Source organism: Micropterus dolomieu, linkage group LG01, assembly GCF_021292245.1.
Source record: "Micropterus dolomieu isolate WLL.071019.BEF.003 ecotype Adirondacks linkage group LG01, ASM2129224v1, whole genome shotgun sequence".
NCBI lineage: Eukaryota > Metazoa > Chordata > Actinopteri > Centrarchiformes > Centrarchidae > Micropterus > Micropterus dolomieu.
Genome location: NC_060150.1, coordinates 7,367,264 through 7,389,854, shown reverse-complemented (window position 1 = coordinate 7,389,854; position 22,591 = coordinate 7,367,264). Strand labels below are relative to the sequence as shown.

Below are 22,591 nucleotides of genomic sequence, written 5' to 3'. Positions count from 1 at the left end.
AACTCCAGCCAAGCCTGTTACCTAAGATGGAGTAGGGTTAGTTCTTATACTGAAACATTTTCTTTCTTTTAGATAAAAAAGGTAAATGCAATGCAGGAACGAGTCTTTAACTTTTTGAATCAACTAGTGAGAATGCTAACATTTGCATACCATTTATGTGGTCCTCAAGTGCATATTTAAGACCCTTTTAAAGGGTTCTCCTTTTAAAAAGAGGAAACATTAAAACGTCAACTGAAGGAGGACTTTTCAAATAACTCATAGAGTTAGTGTTAATTAGCAAACGCTAGCTAGCTACAGCTGATCTGCAAGCAACAGTTGTCATTTCCACTGACATAATCTACGGCGTTCGGCCAGAAATGAGAAGCTGCTTTTGTTCACTACTGTGAGAAAATGAAGGTAAGCATTTGTATGCATTTTTGGTGCTAAATCTATCGCTGTTATCACTGCAAACTGCATGCGTAGCTCTAGAATGGCAGGCTTTATTAAGCAACACTAGCTAAGGGAATGGGGCTCAGCAAAGGCTCAATTTGTCACTGTTTGGTAACCAGCTTCTAGCCTTCCCACATCAAGCTTCAATACTAATCATAAAAAGCTTTATTTTCCTTCTCATTTCTTGCATCTCATTCTGTTACTTTCTGGTACAAACGCCTAATTGTACAACAGACCTTCTGCATGCTGACTTTTATTCCTCTACAGCTGCTGTCATGCTGTATTTTTGCCATGCTGCACAAATCCACAGACAGTGAAAGCCAAATGCCTTTGATGCTTCTTCTGTTCCTTTACTTTAAATATGAAGCCCTGATATCCTGCATCATGCGTCGGTATTCTGTGATTCTCTGCAGCACGTCATACCGCTGACACAACTTGTGACACAGTGTCGCAACTTTCTTTACAGTCATTGTGAGGAATTGTTGCTCTTGAAGGGATAACATCTCTCATGTCACACTATAGGCTCTGACCTGATTATTTTCTTACAATTCCACGAGCTGAGGACTGCAGTGCCAAGCTGAGATATATCTCCATAAATATAGTTGTTATTTTTCAGCACAGTCTGTCATTTACAAATTTAGCAGGTTGTTAAATTCCCTGTCTACCGAGCTGACACAGCCTGCTGCTGTGAATGCAGAGTGGCGCTTGTGACAAAGAAGAGAGTGTGATTGCTGAATAGTTATCAAGCATCTGCTGCAGCTGAGCATGAAATAGGGGGTGAATTCTGTGTGTGTGGGTGTGTGTTTTTGTGCTGCTTAAAGGCTGAGGTACTGGTTGTTTGAACTGTGTGTTTTAAGTGCACCATCCTCCCTTCCAATGGGCCGAGCTGCAAACAAACCTTCCGCACAGCCAACATTTACTCTGTACTTACACTAAATAGAGCTGATATATAAGCATAAAGAGACTTAGAGAGTCATTAATGCAGACAGGTGAGAAATTGAATGTATTAAACAAAATATTAATATTCAAATGTTGTCATAAAGCATTTGTACAGTATATGTGTTTATGGCTGAAGAAATCATCTTGCCTGTGAGATTCAGGTGTTTTTTGCATCACCTGTAGTAGTTTCTTCAGTTAATTCTCAGTGGGAGGCTGTGTCAGAATGGATAAGACACAACAAGAGCAAAGTTGGATCCAAGCGTGTGGATATATACGTTAGCCTCACTTTAAATTACAAGTACACTAATATCAATACAACCATAAAATTCAGTGGAACATCCTGCTTTAAAAGAGGCACTAAAACAAATGCTGCCTAAATACCACTGGTGCTGAAACCGCAGTGAATTTCTGCATAATGTTTTAAAGTCATCTCTGAGCTGATGCCTCTCAGACATTTAAAGAGCATGGACCTGCAGCCTGCCAGGTCATAACGACTTCCCTCCCCTCTCTTTTGCAAGATACAATCATAGGCTGTCAGAGATATCAGCCAGAGCCAGCTCAACTTTTCCCAACTTCGTGCAAGACGTTTGCAGCAATAGCAGGCGCCTGTTCACTCTCTCTCTCTCTCTCTCTCTCTCTCTCTCTCAGCTTGACAGGTGAGAATTATACTGTGTCCTTGTCATCTGCAGAGAGAGAGAGAGAGAGAACGAGACAGACAATATTCTCCGAGCAGAGCTATTTCAGACTCTGGCAAGCCTGCCTCCATCTTTCGCTATCATGCTTCTCCATCTGGTGAAATCTGTAATGCTGTTCAAAAGTATTATGTCAACAGACTGTTGCGATTGATATTGACAGGAAGGAAAATAAAGCAATGAATGGATTTCCGCTTCAGGTGCTTCAATTCAAGCAATAGATGGAGTTATTGTCCTTTTCTTAATGGAATCCAGTTTGTTAATTAATAAAAGATAAAAAGTGCAACACACATACACAGTAGGAGTGGACGGATCAGATCATCTATTTTTGTTTAGTTCGTTTCTTAATCCTACCTGAGCTGTTGCCAGAAGAAGAGCGTGGGAACTCGCACATCTCGCAATAAGGCAACAGGCTGCTGTTGGAGTAGGTGCAGGCCCCACAGCTCCATGTCTCAGTTGGAGGGTCGGGCTCCGACAGCTTCCTCGGGGCCATGAAGAAGGCCTGGGCGCTTGGGCTGCCGGAGCCTGCCTTCCCAGCCGTCGACCTCCGCTTCCCCCCGAATTGGGACCTGGTGCTCGGGCTGGGCTGCGGCGTCCGGAGCCTCTTCAGTTGGGGGGAGAAGTCCTGGTCGGGTGGGGCAGAGGTTTGGGGACAAGACTTTTTCTCCTCGCTTTTTTCAGAGTCCGTTCCAGCGCCAGTTGGTGACGCACTAGTCTCCGAGGAGATGGATGGAGATGTTTCCTCACCTTCTAATCTCTTCCTCTTCTTCTCCTTGCTGGCGCTGGGAGAGAAGAAGGCCCGAATGTCGTGCTGCTTCTCTTTCTCAAACTAAGAAAAAAGATGCAGGCTTGGTTAAGTTTTTATCACTATAGCACACAACATAGCACGCAACCTCTAAGTGTGTTTAACATATTACTTTTTCTCCTCATGCCATCAAAGTCAATAACTAATAACCCCACTAATAACATGTGTTACATTAGCTCAAACACAACCTCATGCAGACCTGTTACTGACACAAAATCACAAATCACAGTTTTTCTCAAAATACTGCAGCCAATAGTCTGCACTTCTCAAACATAACGGTTTCATTCTTCCAATAATCTTTGTCATAATACCACAATCGCGAACATGTTCAGCCTCACGTGTTGGCAGGCAGGCATCAGAGAGAAACAACAGGCCACTCATACAGAAGGGAAGGTGTCACAGTAGACTGCATGTGTTGGTTTGTTCAGAGTGAGAGGTGGACAAACAGGAAGAGACAACAAAGAGAGGACAGGGACAACATGCTGCCTGCCAGAGACACATAGAGAAGGGCTGCACCACGCCATAAGCTCTTTTTTATGTGTGTGTGTGTATTGCAAGGTCAAATATTGATTGAAATGCTCTGAGCAGATAGACAGAAGCGTTTGGATGGCCAGTGAGGTGTTGGAGGCGACTTCCAGTTTGCTTATTCTTTCTAAATAGTTCCTAACTGACATGAATGTGTTGTACTGAGACATCTGGTTTTCACGGTACTTTTATTTTTGTATTTTCTATTATACGTTTCGGTCACATTTTAGGTACTCACTGTAAATGGAGGTCAGACAAGAAAGGTAAACACTGACAGAGAGAAACTGTTGAAAGTGGCGTTAGTATGACATGAGTTTATGCACTTTGATTTAGAGGATATTTGACTTTATTACAGAGTTAGTGTTTCTACGAGAAATGACATGAGGAAAAACAGATTTAGTGTCTTCTGTCACTTATGGCTGCCGTGATATAAGCAACGAAAATTAAGACGAGCTCTTGTTTTTGTTCTCGATCAGTGCACACAACTCCATCTATCAGAAAGGTTGAACATTACCATGGTCACCCCACTCCTAATTTTAGTTTTATAAACTGTAATTCTTTTAGTTTGGTCCATACAATCCATCAGAAGCCGGCTCTTTACCCTTTGAAGGACATTACAGAGCTCCACTTAGACAAGAGCAACGAGATCCCTTGTTATGAGTGACAGCGTTCTCTTCCCAAGGTCCTTATCCAGTGTGCAGCTTTCTCTATAACGGCAATCAAAACTTTACCTTGCATTTGTGATATTTAACAAACGTATACATACTCATGGGTCGGTGTTGGGGTAGTGGGCGGTTCATATACCTGAGCGGCTCGCCCAAATAAATTCTATGTGTGGGAAATGCACCACTGATGTTTCTGACAAACTGACTCACGTGAGTGAAGAACACGTCATCTTTGACATTTCCCGCGTTTCCCTGCAGCGGCAGCACCATCTCACTCGGCTCCCACGCGTCGGCAAAGCTGAGGAACTCCCACTTGTCCTTGTCGCCCTCGTCGGCCTTCAGGTATTCCTTCCTGCCATTCAGTGTGCTTCCGGTCACTGTTTCCTGAGGGACACCGTACATTCAGTTCAACATTACAGTTCACCATCAAACTTCATGGTGTGGTTAAAACATTTTTTCACAAATCAAGTGTGTTTTGCAATGAGCAGAAGAAAAAAAAATGTTACTGGTTTTAATTACAAATCTTGACATCTGTGATTATTAATGTAAATCCCCAAAGCCTGTTCTCACATGCAAATCAGCTTCACTGATGGTGCTAAGTTTATTCATGAATGCCTACAGTATATGAAGCAAAATTTCTCAGTAGACACTAGGGATGGGTATCGCTTCTCAATACCTTTATAGTATCGCCCAAAACAGCCCAGTATCAAGTACAATCGAAACATCTCCAGTCAAACCAGTAGCCTACTTCAGTCGATACTTTTTGTAACCACATAGCCGTAAAAAATTACTTTTTGTATTGTTTTGCTTGTAGCCAAACATGCAAGCAACACAGCGAAAGAAAGACAGTGCACACTTTTTTTCCCCTTATGTGCCTGCACCATAAACTGTATTAAAAAAAGTCCATGGAGTCCATGCGTGATTTTAACAGCCGCTCACCCTCAGCTGGGGTCTCAGGCATGTTTGTCACTGTTGCAAGTTTATCACCACAAGCTTGGCTTTCCGTTGTTTTCATCTTCTGGTATCATTTCACACTCCTCTGTACATTTTTGGTACACCCTAGACAGGTCGCCAGTCCAATATTTCATGGGACTGTAGACAGTTTTTCCAGTGCGTAACTGGTGGAATTGACAAATCAAAGGCCTGTCACACATGTTTCCGCATTTGCCGCCATAATGTCCCTCCACAGTACCTTCCTATTGAGCATGGACCACATGACGGTGTCGAAGGTGCCCTTGGCGATGAGGTAATGCACGTTGACCGAGGACGTTTGTCCGATGCGGTGGGCTCGGTCTTCAGCCTGCTTGATGTGGCCGGGGTTCCAGTAGAGCTCGGCAAATACCACGTGGCTAGCAGCGGTGAAGGTCAAACCCTGAAGAGGACACAAAGCCCAATCAGAACCCCATTCAACCACCTGAAAAAGAGCTCTTCAGCCCACAACCAATGAAAGAGAATATTAGCAGCTAATTGCTATCTAAGTGCTTCAAGCACCTACTTCCTTTGATTGGAACATTTCAGCACATATTTGGTCACTGAGAATAATTGATGTCAATGACTTTATTAAGTTTGTTATAAAGAGCAAAAAAAATTTTCAACCAACAAGAGCCATCATTTTCACTAATATCCACCAAATGACTCTATTTAGCCTATTGTTGCATTACAGCACTAGTCTAGTTCTGGACAGTGTGTTCATTAGTTTCATTGCACCAACTCTTTATGTTGATGAAATCCAATTATTTTCCCACAACTATTCTAGGACATAAAGTGTTATATGTGACTACTTCCAAATGTCTTCATTTAAATAGCAGCCTCTGTTTACAGTGGTTACAACAGCTCAGCAAATGTATTTGTGTTTCATTTTTGCCTCAGCATAAGTTTACTTCATCACTCAACTAAAATAGAAAATGATGCTATAGAGTGTTGAATACCTGACCGGCTGCCTGGATGCTCAGGACGGCCACTCGTGTCTCTGGGTCACTCTGAAACTTGTGGACCAGCTGGATTCGTTCTGAGGATGGGACACTGCCGTCGATACGGATATAACCAGCCTGGCAACAAAGGCAAAAAAAAATCAGCTCACAAAGGATGACAGCGGAGCAAGGCTAAACCAGGCGGCACATCTGATGGAACATCTGCAACAAATTTCTGTTTTATTCAGAGGAAGGAAAAAAAGATTTAAAGCTTTTGTTCTATAAAGCTGCTCAAACATATTTTCAAACATTAACAATGGATCAAATAACAATGTGTAATGTGAAAGGAATCATCAGAGATTTATCACCCAGCTCTTCAGTTCACGTCAGCTCTATGGGACCTTTTAGCCGCTTTTAGCTAATTGTTTTGGTTTTCTGGCCAGCAAACGGCACTCTTATCAACTTTATTTCCAGCCGCAGCAGGTAGCGGTTTTCAGTGAAAAAGCTCAAGTAAACCCACTGCTCATTACCTCCCCAAAACCAAATGGCACAAAATTAACAACTATAAGAATATAGCGGAGAATTTAGCTGGTAAAGAGCTAGATATTGCCCTCAGGCGCTGATGTAGATCAAACCGCTAAAAGGAGAATAATCTTGGATTTATTCTAATCAGGGTCCTATGTTCCCCAGTTGTGGGGTTAGGATTAGGGGTTTATGCGGAGAGGGAATTTAGGACACTGGGAACATCTCCCAACAGGGACATGACTCCAAATGAAAAAAAACAAAAAACACAAATTAGGGCTGAACAATTAAAAAAATACATCTCATTAATTTGACTAATATTACAATTGCGATATGATTTGTCATTAGAAAACATTTCGTTTTATAAATATTGTGCGATTTGAAAATTTAGTAGGCAATTTTGCGATTTCTATAACATTTCAATTGACTGTCCAGCCCTAAGCTAAATCTTTCTAAAGTTTGCTCACCAATCAGACCAATCAAGGCAGTAGCAGCAGGGTATTGTATTTGCAAGGTTAAGTTTTATTGGTTATGAATTTCAAAGTTACATCGCCTCACTTTTAAATTCAACATCTTTCCAACTTTTTAAATCAGGCTAACAAAGTCTTTACTGACGTCACATTATTATTATTATTATTATTATCACAGGTGTACTAGCGTAGAGGTGTAGTTTGGCTGTCATCTGAGGTGCACCCGCAAATAACTGGAGGATATATCATAAGTGTAGTTGTTTGCACATTGCACTGAATCGACTAAAGGCTCACACAGTTTGCGAGAGACAGCATTGCCTGCCTCTAAAAAGCCGGTGCAGATGTGTGCTGGAACATTAAAGGCAGGGAGCATTTCATTAACCTTTACACTATAGCCTATTGTAGATACTTCAATGACAGATGTGTGAATGAACTCCCCATAGAAAGCATGACCAGTGTTGCTGAAATGAATTAGTTACAGTAAATAAAATAGCTCCTTTGAAAGAAAATGAGAGCAATAGTAATGTTTTGTAACATTTTATAACACCAAACAAAGAGAGCAGTGGCTGCGTGTTCATTAAACCTGAACTTGACATTCAGTGAGCTGCTAATGCACCGTGGCGACCGCACTCTTTTGATTCGGGTCCACTGGTCCTGCGGAGCTACTCAGTGGCCGACAGTAGGAGGGTGTGTTCATACTGTGCAGCTCCCATGTGTGAAAGTAACTGTAACTTCATGAATATGAAGCAGAACCGTGCTGAGAAAGATCGTAGAGGTCTGTTTGATTTTTCTGGAAAAATAAAAGGTCAATTAAATTTGCTCTCGGAGAACGGAGAACTGAGCACCCACCAGGTTTAAACACCATCTCAAGGCCGCAAAAACATTCTGAAACCAAACTGCTGTTACTAGTTTAAAAAAATTCACAACTTTATTAAACAAACCCTCCAAACAGATCGACGCCAGGTGAGAAATGGAAAAAGTGTGGAGCATAAAAGTACTGATAACATCAGGTGATCACTTGTCTCAGCTGAGCTTCTCATCACAGCGCATTGCCTGTCATTGCTTTTTTTAGCCCATCTCTGTTAATTGGAGAGTGCGAACGCACCAGAGAGTGAGCATCTCACGGAGGAATGTGTTATCACACGTCGTACCGCTGCATTACATTCCTCCCACACCTCCTCGACCCCTGTGACACCCAAATACATGCACATATGCACAGACACACTTGAACTGTTTCACAGGTTGCGGGCGCCGAGCTAAGAGTTACTGTTTGCTTGTGACGACTTGTGAAAAACGCCTTGGGAGATTAGTTGTGGAAGTAAAGTTCACTTTCTGAGGGAAAAAGTAGACCAAGAAAGAGAAAAAGTTTACCATGAATTATTTAACCTTCTAATTCTTCTACAAAATATAATTTGTTCATCATCTAAATATTGTACCTGCATTACACTGTACACCCAAATTTAGCATATACGTGGAAGATGTAAATAATTAATGACTGTGGACATCTGCTGTATACCCCCCACTGAAGAACAAGCCCAACTTGTAAGCTTAGAGGTCAGTACAGTAAATGTATCACAGATATGGCAAGGATTTGACTTGAAAATGCAGCAGGATTATGGATGAAGGAATAAAACTTAAGGATGGGGCAAAGTACCTGTGGTTAACCAGGAAGGAGGAGGAGTGAAATATGAATCTATACTGCATATTTAGTGCTTCCTAGTTTACCATTAATGGGTAATATAGGTCAATGAGGCTGGGAAAAAAAATCTTACATGGAAATGACAGAAATGAACATATGTGCAAAAATGAGTATCAAACATATAAAACCAGTGCACCCCCGTGTTCCTAAGTGATTGACAGTGCATGAATGACACAAATTCCAGTACTTTTTCAACCACCTCTTGGAGGTTTCAGCAAAAACCAGGCTGACGCTGTTGTGTTATAATAAAACTCAGGAAACTGTTCTTCTGACTGATCATAGCTGACAAAAGCTCTGAAATCATGGACAGACGGAAGAAAATCAATGGTTAGGTGACATGATGTTAAACTGACAGCTGTGTTTGTTTGCTGACCTTTCCTTGGTTTAAATCTAACAATGCACATAAGATGCAGAGAAATGTGTAAAGAATTGACCGACTAAGACCTTTAAGTAACTGTACCGGCATGTTAAAAGAATCACAATTAAATATTGTTAAATACTGTAAAATAATAGATAGATAATAGATAGAGTAATAGAGAAATACACATTGGTTGGTAGCTACCTAGCACGATAGATATACACAGAGAGAGACAGATAAAGATCACTTGATATAGATATATATTAGTAGATAGTCAGCTAGACAGAGAATCAGCTAGATAGATAGAGCTTTTCCACTGCACTAACCGGTCAACCTGTGACCTGGAGCTACCCGTAAACTAAACTTTTAACTCTTTTAGCAGGTTTTATTTCACAAAGTAAGACATTTTAGATGTACGTCATTAAAAAGATGACTGTGTTATTTTTATGGTCTTCTCTGGTAGGTGAGTGAGACTATGGAGGAAGAGTTTTATTTACTTTGTCAGGTCAAAATTTGAATTTGTTTTGGCTTATGACAAATTAGCTAAATAACTCAACTGTAGATTGTGTTTCGTGCCAAATAGCAAATGTAATGTGGTAAAAGATATGTTTGCATTTAGTTTAAAGCATCACTGTGCCTAAGTACAGCTTTACAGAGCTACTAGCATGGCTGCAGACTCTTATCCTTGTTAATGGTTGTCCTGGTCGCAGTGTTAAATTGGTTGTTACTGTTGTTGTGTTTGTCATAGTCGTCCTTGCTATGATGTGACGTCATAATTCCTTGACCAATCACAATTGATGGCACAGCGGCAACCCCTGCAAGTACCTAAAATTTGTATTTAGTATCGCCTCCTCCTCCTTTTGTTTCTGGAAAAAGTATACATGTTACATTTCAAGCTACTGCATTGGAAATGAACTAATTGTGTGCACTGTCAAAGCCTCAGAAAATCAGATACGGCCATAGTACATACATCCAGACACCTGCACGGTAACATCAATGTAGCTTACATACTGTATCTATAAATACATACATGTCCCTGTCATCAGCAGAGTATTGTGTTCAAAGCTGCTATGGCAGATGAGACTTGCAAAGACGTGCTTTAGCATCCTGTCTCTGCATCCAATTTGGAGTAGTGTGAAAAATTTGATTGAGATTCAAAGGTTGGGGGTGGGGAGGGCAGTGATTTACAGGGCAGTGTGGAACAATTTATTCTTGTTGGAGAGATGGTGACAAAACAAAGGAACAGTAGAGCAACGTGGATTTAATTTATTATATTTAAAGACAAAAATTTAAGCCAGTAGGCTGTGGAATCTTTCCAGTTCCCAAAAACTTTGTGCCATCATTGCGGTATTTCCTACATGCCGTACCGCAGCTGTGGCTTACTATCCCTTTAACATGCTTTAGAAGATCCAGCTGCCCGTGGACCGCCTAAGGTTACCTTGGCCTCGATGACGGCCTCGGTGCAGGCCTGCAGCATGGTGAGGTGGTGGGCGAACACCAAGAACTTCAGCTGCTCTGCCTCCAGCATCATCTTAATGTAGTCCTTCACAGCTCCCGCCTGGCCACACACACACACACACACACACACAGATACAGAAATAGACACAGATGAAAGAGAGCTACTGAATCTATCACTTCACTGGTCGACCACACACAGAGGAATCGGCTAGATCAGTGAAGAAGTCAATTAATCACCGCGGCATCCTTTCTGTGTGATCGATTCTCTATTGAATGCCAGGGATCCAGACTTTAAAAGGAGAGAGCACACAGAGCGACTGGGGTGCATTTGTCAGCTCGCAGATAGTGAGAGCAAATCAATACATCACGACTTGGAGATATGATTGGTGTGTGCGCTTTGGATTTTGGTGACACTAGATACAAGAAAATTCACCTTTTGATCCACAAAGGTGAATCTCACAACTTAATAAAGACATGTTTGTTTGTTTTTTTAATGAAATGCCATAAAATTAGATTTTTTTTATCAGGTTAGGAATCTGTGTGTGGCGGCTGTCGCTCAGGAGGTCAATAGTTCGATCCCCGGCTCCTCCTGTCTTCATGTCGAAGTCTCCTTGGGCAAGACACTGAACCCCAAGTTGCTCCTGAAGGCTTCGCCGTCAGTCTGTGACATGTGACATGTGTTGTAAAGTGCTTTGAGTCATCGGAGGACTAGAAAGGCGCCGTATAAGCACAGTCCATTTACCACTTGACTGGGCTCAAGAAAATGTATGATGTGTCACACTTTGTGTGTCTGCATTCAGAAACTTTTCTGTTTTTTCAGGACTTGCAATAATACATATTAGACTGGTCACTTGTCAGTGCCTACAAGTGACAGCTGCAGTACGAAATTACTGCAGTAAGTAGAAGTTCACTTTTCAACTACTTTATTCTGGAGTTATTTGCTTGGTTTGTTATTATGCAACCTTTTTTTACCTGTTAGTGTTGTATTATTTATGAAGTCAAATGATAACAATGCTTTAAAATCATCACAGTCCAAATTTAACAGCATCTTGCTTGTTTATGCTGAAGCCTCTGACCCTGATTGACAGTGTGACGCTAACAATCTGAATAAGAAAGCAGCAGAAGTGCGAGTGAGTTAACTGTACCCTGCAGGTATCCGTATCTATCATTTCACCGTGCGCTGCTGCCCAGCAATCACACTGTGATGGCTGTGGCTGTTCCCGCTACCTTCAGCAAAGCTGCAGAGGATGTGCTGTATGAGCGTGACATTGAGCATCCGGGCTTGGCTCATTTCAGAGCCCCAGGCCAAAAAGCAGCCAAGTATAGCACCAACTAGTGAGAAATATTGAGGTTTGATTTGAGTCAAACAGAGCCCTTACTAGACGGTTTTAGAGACAGGCCTTTCACCGTTGTGTGAATCCCACCCCTATAATCTCCACACCTCCTGCAACATGACAACCTCTGCAGCCATCACACCTGCTCTGGTGGGAGAACCTCTGCTTTGCTTTGCTGATAATTAGCCGATGCGCCTGATAATGAATCTCTCCGCCAGGCCTGCCGACCCTGTTCTGATCTGGGGGGTCCTCATTACTGACGGCTTGGCTTCGCCGACTTCCTTCCGCTGAGTTTAATTAGTGCACAAACTTCTCGGCTGTCTGAAGCGGCCCGTTAGTTTTCTTTAAAGTCCAGCATCAGAGCTGTCCTCTCTGGGTAATTGGGAGCAGATGCTTGGCGGGTAAAGCAATAAAAATACCCCAAAGGCGTTTGGCAGCTCCGTCGCCAGGCGGACTGGCAAGGCAGGCAGGGGCCGTGATGCTTGTCAGAGTGACATAGATGTGTGAATCTATCACACCATTCCACCCCTCCTGATGATCCAAAAAAAGAAGAAAGAACGCATTTTTTTTTCCTGAAGTAGAGAAAGTGTGTCCGACTCTAAAAACCAATAGGCGAGGAAATGAGACTGGGCCGACAGTATTGGCTTTGAGGTGGGTGAGTAGGCGGGGGGAGGTTGTAATGAAAGGAGGTCCAGAGTTAGGCTAAACTGAGCAGAAATCCAATCAGCAAACAACGCCAAGCGCAAAAAAGATCCAAGCTTGGAGGCAGGCTGAGCGAGTAGCGTATCGATGATTGCATTCGGTGGTTATCTCCGGTCTTCGTTAACCCCGGGACTGCGCTGCTCATGACTGAGGGCGTTGGGCTAATTGAGAGGAATGCCAGCCCTCGAACATGGCAGATGATTGGAGAGGGATACTATATTTGGTGGAAATGTTTACTCAGCTACAAACATAAGAGATTGAGGTTCTGCCTATTTCCAAAGCATCAAGAGTAGTGAGGCTGGGAACTGATCAGAGGTTAAAAACTATGTTACCGTCTTACATATGTTTCCACTGAGGAAGAGGAAACCAAAATGCTTGTTAGATTCTCAACACCAGTTGCTCTGACCCCAGCCTTCCTCATACTGTATGCATCCAGCCACCATCCCACATTGCTTATTTCTCTCTCATTAAAAAGAAACGTCACTTCAAGCTGAGAGCCAATCGAGTTGCCATAGCAACAACATCACAGAGATGCTATTTTAGTGCGGTGTGTAACTTTGAGATAAGGTGTAATCATGCCAGGCTGGACGCAACTAAATAATACCTCAGTTATAACTCCCTACTTTGTCTAAGTGCTTTCACTGGCGACCATTAGGCTCTGTTACCATGGCAATGCTTTCCCATGAGATCTCACTGAGTGGTCGGCCAAGCGCTCTGAACATGATGCTGTACCATCAATTCACCATTTCCAGCAAAAAAAATGACATTCTTTAGCCAATTTTAAGCTATTTAAAACTGTTATGGATAATATATGTGCTTAGATTTTTTTTGAGTTGAGTTAGAAGTTAAAAACCTTTGGAGGCTTAACTACAGGGCACATTTTCATTCATCTAGAAAAGCGAACATGGCGCCAATGATGTGATGGTGTCATAATTCTCCCATTTTGCGTGGTTATGTAAAGCTACAATGACTGACTTTAACTGAAAATACTTTGAACACAACAGATATTAGGGGATTTCCATAAATGTTTGGCTCCATTTGTTGTCATTTATCATAGTTTCTTATTCTAGTCTGTCACTGGCCAGATGTAGCTTAACTCATATGACGTCACAAGGAGATATTTTCTGGACATATTAACCTAAAATCTAAAAAGGTAAATGCTTAGATCAGTGTCTCTCAAGCTTTTTCGGTTTTTATTTATTTTTTAAACACTATTAATAATATTGGGGAAATCAATTACATTTAATCAAGTTAATCTGATTTAATCTGACATGTCCGCAAAAATACTGCATGAAAAGACACCAGATTTGATATGCAGTACCTACAATATGTGTTGGATAACAGTGGGTTGCCGTCTATAAACAAATACGGTAAATACTGACTGTATCCATAACATCAGTTAGCAGAGCATTTGTTCAAGCACTCCGGTGGGAAGAGCTCATGGCGTCATGTCACCGGTCCTGTGGATAGAGCCGTAAACAAAGTCAGCGCTGTGAAAAAGTATAACGTGGGAAAAAACGCTTTGTAAACCTTATTTTGGGGCAAAGTCATCAAACTTGTTTTTATCAGATTTTACTGGTGATTCTATACATGCAGTTTTTATGTCTCAATGACCATTGAAAGTGCAGTTGTGGCTCTCTCCTTAGTTCATTTAGATAGGGGCCTGATCATGTTGGTCCAAAATAACTGCCCGGAGGAGTTACCAAGATGGCTGCCGAGTAGCGGGCCTATATAAGGACTTGTAACAATCTTCTATGCAAGACAGCAAATCAAGACTTAAATGCAAGACTTGATTTGCAGCTCCTTTTTCTGAGCTGCTTAAAAGCTGACACTTTTCCTGCTTTTCTGAAATGAAAGCAGGGACACCGGTTAATGTTGTATGTTGACTGATTGACGATCATGAGGTTTGAGTGGGTTAAATACAAATGCTCCAGGATGAAATATCACCTTCAGAGTCTAGGTTTTAAACTACTATGATGCAGCTGGTGTCCATTAAAACCAACAATGTGTTAGTCCGCCTCTCAGTAATTTCTAAATTTCTCATGGTAACAAATATCTTGTTTAATATTTAAAGAGGCAACATAATTTACTAAAACAGCTGGGCACTGCAATTTCTAGCCAGCGTTACTCAAACAGGAGGAAAAAGTGCATTTGTTGGGGACTATTTTTTCAGCAGCGGATTAATACACATTTGCTGCTCATTAGGAGTATTTCCAGCAGCAAAGACGGAGTCAAAATAAACGACAGTGCCCATGTTCATAATAATGAAGGAATATGTCACCCAGTGCACAACAGTGTGGCTCAGTGATGGAGGGAATGGAGCTCTATGGCACAGAGGAATAACATATATTAGTCTTTGTATACACACACAACACTTGTTGTTAGGATTTAGAAAAAACATATACTACTGTATAATGACATAGGCTGGGGTAAAACAAGATCTCTAGCACCACCTGATCTCCCATTACCTTGGCAATAGCTGTTTGCTTGTACATCTGTGTGACCAGGCCCATGACCTGAGTGAAGGGATTGTCTGTTGTGACGACCCCCGACGACCCCAGTCCCTTCATCAGTCTTTCCCACTCGGCGAAGCTGGCTGAGGCCTCCTGCGAGCAAGGAGAGAGCAAAGACAGTGAGGCTGCGTCCTTTATTTCTTCATCCACCATTCTCTCTCGCTCTTGCTCTCTACTGTTTTTGAGATATAAAGGGCAAAACAATTAATGGTGCTGCTGGGTGTCCTACTTTCCCTGGAAGAGAAAGAAAGAAAGAGGGAGAAAAAAAAGAGGAAGAGAGAGAGAGAGAGAGAGAGATGGAGAATTCCCAAGGAAGCTACCCCCTCCGACTGGGCTGCTGTGTTAGGTGGGTCATGAGCATCTCCCAATTATAGCCGGCTTGTGACAAGCCGGGGTCGAAGATGGAGAAGCAGCCGGGCTGGTACAATAAATCAAAGACGCCTCGCGTGCTCTCAAGGTGATTGGCGAGAAGTATTTAAGGCGGGAGTGGGGAGCGGAGAGGACCGCAGTGGGAGAGGCTGCCGGTGAAGAGCAGCATATGCTACATCCTGCTCATAAACAAGAAACGCAGTGAGGCAGTGCATTTGTAGTCAACATGTAGGTTAGCCCTGTTTATCATAAAAACGGGACTCACATGAAACTTAGTCAATTAACAGCAAGCTACAGCACACTTTTTCAATATTTTGTCCCACAATGCAACATATTATGTAGAAGTCTGACAAGAAAAGCAACATGCTGTATCGAATAATTGCAAAGCTTGAGGTCTGATTCGATTTTCATGCAACAACTCAAGTGTGCCTGTAATTTAAAGTGCTTCATAAGAGTGCTCAAGCCCCTTGACTTTTTGACAACTGTCTTAACTTTAAACCACTTTGTCATTAGAGGTTATTTTGTGCCTTCAGTTCACACACTCAAAGGAATCTGTCTAAATTCAGACTGCAGCAACACAAAATGTGTAAAGTTTCAACACTTTCTTAAAGCGCTGCATATCAAACAATCCAAAACTGTGAACCATATGGCAAGCTGAAGGAAGAGGAGTTCTGCGCGTGATTAGGCACATACATACACATAATGACGAGTGTGCGAGTGGGAGCAGAGAGGGGGGGGCAGAGGGGAAGGAAAAAGCCTTATTAATGCGCGCACACATGTATAATGGAGGCTTCTTCAGCAAGTTTCACAACTGGGTTTTTTTACTGTGTGTTCAGGACTGGTACAATGAAAAGATTTTTGTGAAACATGAAAGCTTTGCACCATTTAGTGAAAGAATTTGCATTTCAGTGGATTCAGACCTCGTCAAAGTCAAGGACGGTTGAATGAATAAATAGTATATTGCAGGAGCGCAAAGCTGCGTTTCCTTTATGTTTTGTCTCTGATGTTTCACTCAGCAACACCTGCATAAACAGAGATTTTGACTGTCTCTGAATGTTTATCTCTAATTAAAAATGTCACATTCAAGCATTTCTTTATAATCTGCTGGGAGGAAAAGAAAAAACCCTGAGTGGCTAAACACTCCACCCTTGATGATATTCACTAGACAAACTGGCAAAAGGCCAGGGCTGAAAACGCAAAGGGCAGCAGGGGCATAAAAAGTGTCTGCGCTGGAAGATAAAAGCCATCATTAGGGAGAAAATGAGGTAGGAGGAAGAAGGCCGAACTGGTGAGTGGTTCTGGTATACATATATATTGTCAGTTAGCAAACTAAGCTTCAAAAGACAGTTTGTTTAAAGGAAAATAATGTCCACCCAGTCTTTTATGTTTAATATTGTTCACATTTTTGTGCTTGTAGGAAGCACAATGGCCGTCACTTTGGGTGACTGACCACCTCACACCTCCCTTTCTCATCTCTTAAAACCAGTCCATTTAGCTGGGAGGATGAAATGCCTGTCTATTCTTCTCAGTGGACAAATACCTGTAAAAAAAATTAAATAAACATTTGCACATTCATCTGACGAACAAATAAAAAAAACGTTGTACAGCCAAACAGCTACAGAGCCAGCGGTGCTTTTTTGTTTCCACCAAAGACAAATGATCTCCGAGCTCATACCTCTGGAGGATATTACGCATCAAAGCTGCTGTTTCAGCTAACTTGAGATAAGAGAGCAAAGCGAGAACAACTACAAAACATGACGTGAACTTTTCCAACAGTTCTGTGTGCACGTTCGGTGGTCTAATTGGCACCACTATGTAGAAACACTGACCATATTTAGCCCCCCAATTAAAGCGTCCTTTAACATTTAGGGAGATTGGGGTAAAAATCCTGCATCATCATTCTTACGAGCGACTTCCTTATTGTTGTGTCATTCCTGGGATGGCAGCTCGGCGCGTAATTAGCGCTGAAAGAGCTCCTCCAGTGTTTCCTGCTGATATGCTACAAAATATAACAAAGGCCTCTTAGTAAGTGCGTAGTAAGTTTGTATTGCTGTTGGTGCTGGTTGCTCCCGGCGGGAAACTAACCCTTCGTAGCCTTGACACCAGTGACCCACCGTAGAGAGTAGAGGAGGCACAGACGCACAGGCCAGGTCAAAGCCACATTAGCATTCACGTGCACATTCACTCTGCATCCAGTGTGGCGTGGGAGGCAGAAACCGCAACCATAACTTGGCGAGGGTAAAAGAGATGCAAACACCTCCACACGAAACAAAACATGACATTTACTCTACAAATATCCTGGCATCCTCTTTGTGATGTTGGAATGGGAAACACACACACACACACACACACACACAGGGGTCAGTGTATCTAGGGTTAGGCTAAAGGAGACTGAGTCTTAAAGCAGCAACTGTTCGTTCCAAATACAGTAGAAGCAATACCCATCATGTATGACTGGATGAGTGAACTACAAACATCACATTCATGCCAATCATGTATGACAGTTCTGTGAAGATGAAATGCAAACAAGGATTATTTTCATTTGTGGTTTATTTGTTGATTGTTTAAATAAAATGCCAGAAAATAGTTTTTAAAAAATGCCTGTCACAATTTCTCACAGCTCATGGTGGCGTCTTCAAATTGCTTGTTTGATATAAAGCAGCAAATCCTCACATTTCAGAAGCTGTAAATAGAGAATGGGCCCCATGCTGAAACGTTTTCCTATTCTTGTGCTAAATCTAGCTCGTACGAGCGTACCAAGTTGGATTCACCAAACCCTTTTAACTGCACAAACTTGTCTACAAAAGTGTGTCTGTTCCTGTATCTGTTTGTGGGCAAGCGTCATTGAAAAAATAAGTTACCTGAGAGAAAAATAAGAGGTCAGAAGTCAGCAGACGGAAACATATCAAATTTGGCAGAGTCAGCGGTCGGAACAATAAATAACTAATTAATTACTTTTTTACGATTTCTCGATTCTCAAAATTACTTGAGACAAAAGGTAAAGAAAATAGAAGCAAAATATCAAATTGTGATGAGTCGGCGACTTTATTTCAATTAATCACTCACTGTGTGGTGAGAAGTATACGTGCCCAGAGATAACAGAATTTAATTTTGCTTAACAGCGTGAATCTGTGGCATCTCCATTAATCGAGATGTGACCACTGGATATTTAGACAATAACGCTGTTGGATTTGTGCTGGGCATGTATTAAAAAAAAACACTTTATCATTTAGTCAAGCAACACAAAATTAGTTTGGAAGTATTTTGCTACTGAATTCATCATTTGAGTCATTTTTCAAGGAAGAAATGCCAAACATTTGCAAGTTCCTGCTTTTCAAATGAAAGCATTTGCCGCATTTCTTTGTTTTAGATGATTGTAAACACCTTGGGTTCCGGGAAACATCTCACTATTATCGCACATTGTGTACCATCAATAATTAATCTGTAATGAAAATAATTGTTAGTTGTAGCCCTATAAAAAGTGGAAACAAACATTTCTTGTATATAACAAGCAAACACTGAGTGAAATGAATGTCTGACAACGGGCCACATGTTGTCATCTATGCCCAAACATGTACCTTTGCAGCCTCCTTAGGCAGGTCGAAGGGGATACGCTGGCGGATTTTGGGGGGCAGCTGAGTGAGCACCTCAGCCTTGAGGCGACGGATCATGATCTGGCTCAGCCGCTTGTGCAGCTCCTCCAGGTTGGACGCCCCGCGACAGTCCCACTGCCTGCGAGGCCCAAAGTACCTGTGAGAGAGTGAATGAGGGGTGAAAGCTGTGGCTGCTGATGCATTTTATACACATTTCTAACTTCCTAAGAAAACATACTTATTTACAGCAAAGGCCTGAAGGAATAGTTAAACACATTTAAACATTCCCACCTGGGAGCTGCCCGGCACTACAACAGCCTTCCATCGTTTATCGCTGAGCAGCTATGCTGGAGCAGTCGGGGGATCAGTTTTTTGCTTAAGGGCACTTTGCAGAGCAGGAAACTATTTTGTCTAATGGCCACAGCAGCAGGTTTATCCCAAAACTCGCAGGCAACTTTCACAATTCATCAGCCAAATGGATTTTTAGAATAGAACTGGCCCTACACACAAAGGCTGGTTATCTGCCATTTTGGCTGGGAGTGTGGACAAACTTAACAAAACACTGCCAAAATTAGCTCTTTCACACTCCGGTATTTAAACTTGTAGTTGCTGAGGGAAGGCCAACTGATTCACTCCTTTTAAAATAATGTTTATGCCTGGTGTGGGGATTTGAACCAGCAACTTTCAAGCTGTAAGTCTGCTGCCACTTTCCATGATAAATTCACTGTTATGTGGGAATGCAATAGGACGACTCACATGATGTTTCGTGTGTCGCTCAGGAAGGCATTCCCCAGACACACTATGTGCTATTACATACAAAGTGTTATCATTAATGGCGCCGGGCCCATCCCCGACTGAGCTGCCAACTTTGATGGACATCCAAAACAATGCATTTGATGTGTTTGTTCACACATGTAACTGATCGTCAATGGCAACTGGCAGCCAGTTGGCATTTAACGCTTGGCTTCAGTTGTGGTCTGGCTCTGACAACAAACCCTCAACTCAGCAGCACCACCACGCCAGACTTAGGTACAGCCCAACGTATCCCTGCAGACACTTGAAAAGAGTGAAAATTAAATGGTAGGTGAGAGCTTTTAAGCTAATAATTTAGAAAATATGCTCATTCACCTTCTTGATGAGAGTTAGATAAGAATATTGATAACACTGGGATGTCGATCAAATATAAAGCTACACCCAGGAGACGCTTAGCTTAGCATTAAAAAGCAGGGGGAAACAGCTAGCCTGACTCTGTACAAAAGGTAAAACAATCTGCCTACTAAAACTCACTATGCAACATGTTATATCTTGTCTGTATAAACTGTAGCATAAAAACAAAAAGTTGTGGTTTTACGGGGTTATGTGCCGGACTATTTTCTCAGCTAACTCTCAGCAAGAAAGTGAGTTAGTGCAGCATGGTTAGCTCACTTAGTTGAGCACCCGCCCCATGTACAAGGCTGCGGCCGCCTAAAGCATCTCTCTTCCTGTTCCCTGAATGAGCGTATTTACCAAAAGTTTGGTGGTTCAATCCCCGGCTCCTCCAGGCTGCGTGTGGAAGTGTCTTTGGGCAAGATACTCCTCTGGTGACTGCTCCGCCAGTGTATGAATGTGTGAATGTTAGTTTCTGTTTGAGCACTTGGGCTCAGTGAATGAATGTGTGTGAATGGTGAATGCAGATGTAGTGTAAAAGCGCTTTGAGTGGTCGAAAAGACAAGAAATACGGAGCATTTACATGAATCAAGTAGTATTTATATACACCACATAAAGTAGAACAATTGGAAAATATGAGGATATATATTTAAATGAGTTGTATGTTAGCGTGTGTGTGCGTGTTGTGTGTGTTGAAGACTCACCTATAATGGGCATTGCAGTATTTCTTGGCGTAGTCAGTCCAGGTTCCGCACATCTTGGGGTAGAGGGCATCGATCTGCATGAAAAGCTGTGAAACACACATACATGAAAAGTCATGTCTGTACTAAACCACACTCATAATAATAATTAGTCATTTTTAATTAATCTCCTTTTATTGTAATATCCTTCTCAATCTTACCTATATTTTCCTCCAATATTAACAGTATGATTTGTCTTATTTGTCATTTTACCCATTATATGACACATTTAAGTGAGTGTAATTTCTGAAAGAAAACCACTGTTGCTCTGGTATGAACAGTAGCTTACGGTGACTCACTTTAGCAAAATGTCAGCAAGTTAGCAAGACTTGCTGTAAGTGAGACGAAGAAAACTCACCCTTGCTCAATTTAATACACTCAAAGGTGGCTAATGTGAGCTTATGTTAGCCAACTTTATGTAAATATTGTTGTGTAACTTAGATTACTAAGTCAGTTTGCTGAGTTTGACTTTTCTCTACTTGTTACTGTTACACTATGTTTCATGTCACAGATAAATATTAAAATGATTTTATCACAACGTTAAACAAAGAGTAAGCAGAAGACATATTTCATCATGCCACTTGTGACCACAGTAGCCACTCTTTCTTTACTGGTCCCTGCTTTATGTCATGCTAACTGTCTAATACTAATACATGTAACTAATGTGGTCATGGTTAAATTATGGAGCAATTTCACATGACATATTGCTCATAACCTTCACCTTCCTTAGTCTTCTTTGAGCTAATTTAAGCTCACCAGCCGCTGGCAGTAGCTACATATATATACAGGTGCTGGTCATATAATTAGAATATCTTCAAAAAGTTGATTTATTTCAGTAATTCCATTGAAAAAGTGAAACTTGTATAATCTATACATTCATTCCACACAGACTGATATATTTCAAGTGTTCATTCCTTTTAATTTTGATGATTATAACTGACAACTAATGAAAACTCCAAAATCAGTATCTCAGAAAATTTGAATATTGTGAAAAGGTTCAATATTGCAGACACCTGGTGCCACACTCTAATCAGCTAATTAACTCAAAACACCTGCAAAGGCATTAAAATGGTCTCTCAGTCTAGTTCTGTAGGCTACACAATCATGGGGAAGACTGCTGACTTGACAGCTGTCCAAAAGACGACCACTGACACCTTGCACAGGAGGGCAAGACACAAAAGGTCATTGCTAAAGAGGCTGGCTGTTCACAGAGCTCTGTGTCCAAGCACATTAATAGAGAGGCGAAGGGAAGGAAAAGATGTGGTAGAAAAAAGTGTACAAGCAATAGGGATAACCGCACCCTGGAGAGGATTGTGAAACAAAACCCATTCAAAACTGTGGGGGAGATTCACAAAGAGTGGACTGCAGCTGGAGTCAGTGCTTCAAGAACCACCATGCACAGACGTATGCTAGACATGGGTTTCAGCTGTCGCATTCCTTGTGTCAAGCCACTCTTGAACAAGACACAGCGTCAGAAGTGTCTCACCTGGGCTAAAGACAAAAAGGACTGGACTGCTGCTGAGTGGTCCAAAGTTATGTTCTCTGATGAAAGTAAATTTTGCATTTCCTTTGGAAATCAAGGTCCCAGAGTCTGGAGGAAAAGAGGAGAGGCACAGAATCCATGATTGCTTGAAGTCCAGTGTAAAGTTTCCACAGTCAGTGATGGTTTTGGGTGCCATGTCATCTGCTGGTGTTGGTCCACTGTGTTTTCTGAGGTCCAAG

The 22,591-nt window shown here is 41.8% G+C and overlaps 1 protein-coding gene across 1 annotated transcript in view; it reads right to left on the bottom strand.

Annotated features, from left to right (window-relative positions):
- zranb3 (zinc finger, RAN-binding domain containing 3) overlaps nucleotides 1-22,591 on the bottom strand; it is a 208,979-nt gene that overhangs the window by 20,060 nt on the left and 166,328 nt on the right. Inside the window, exons 6-13 of the mRNA XM_046055509.1 lie at nucleotides 20,834-20,919; nucleotides 18,969-19,140; nucleotides 14,977-15,114; nucleotides 10,453-10,572; nucleotides 5,984-6,103; nucleotides 5,248-5,427; nucleotides 4,266-4,439; nucleotides 2,415-2,889 (exon numbers count right to left, since the gene is read on the bottom strand). Coding sequence (XP_045911465.1) covers nucleotides 2,415-2,889; nucleotides 4,266-4,439; nucleotides 5,248-5,427; nucleotides 5,984-6,103; nucleotides 10,453-10,572; nucleotides 14,977-15,114; nucleotides 18,969-19,140; nucleotides 20,834-20,919 — 1,465 coding nt within the window. The remainder of the gene's footprint in view (nucleotides 1-2,414; nucleotides 2,890-4,265; nucleotides 4,440-5,247; nucleotides 5,428-5,983; nucleotides 6,104-10,452; nucleotides 10,573-14,976; nucleotides 15,115-18,968; nucleotides 19,141-20,833; nucleotides 20,920-22,591) is intronic.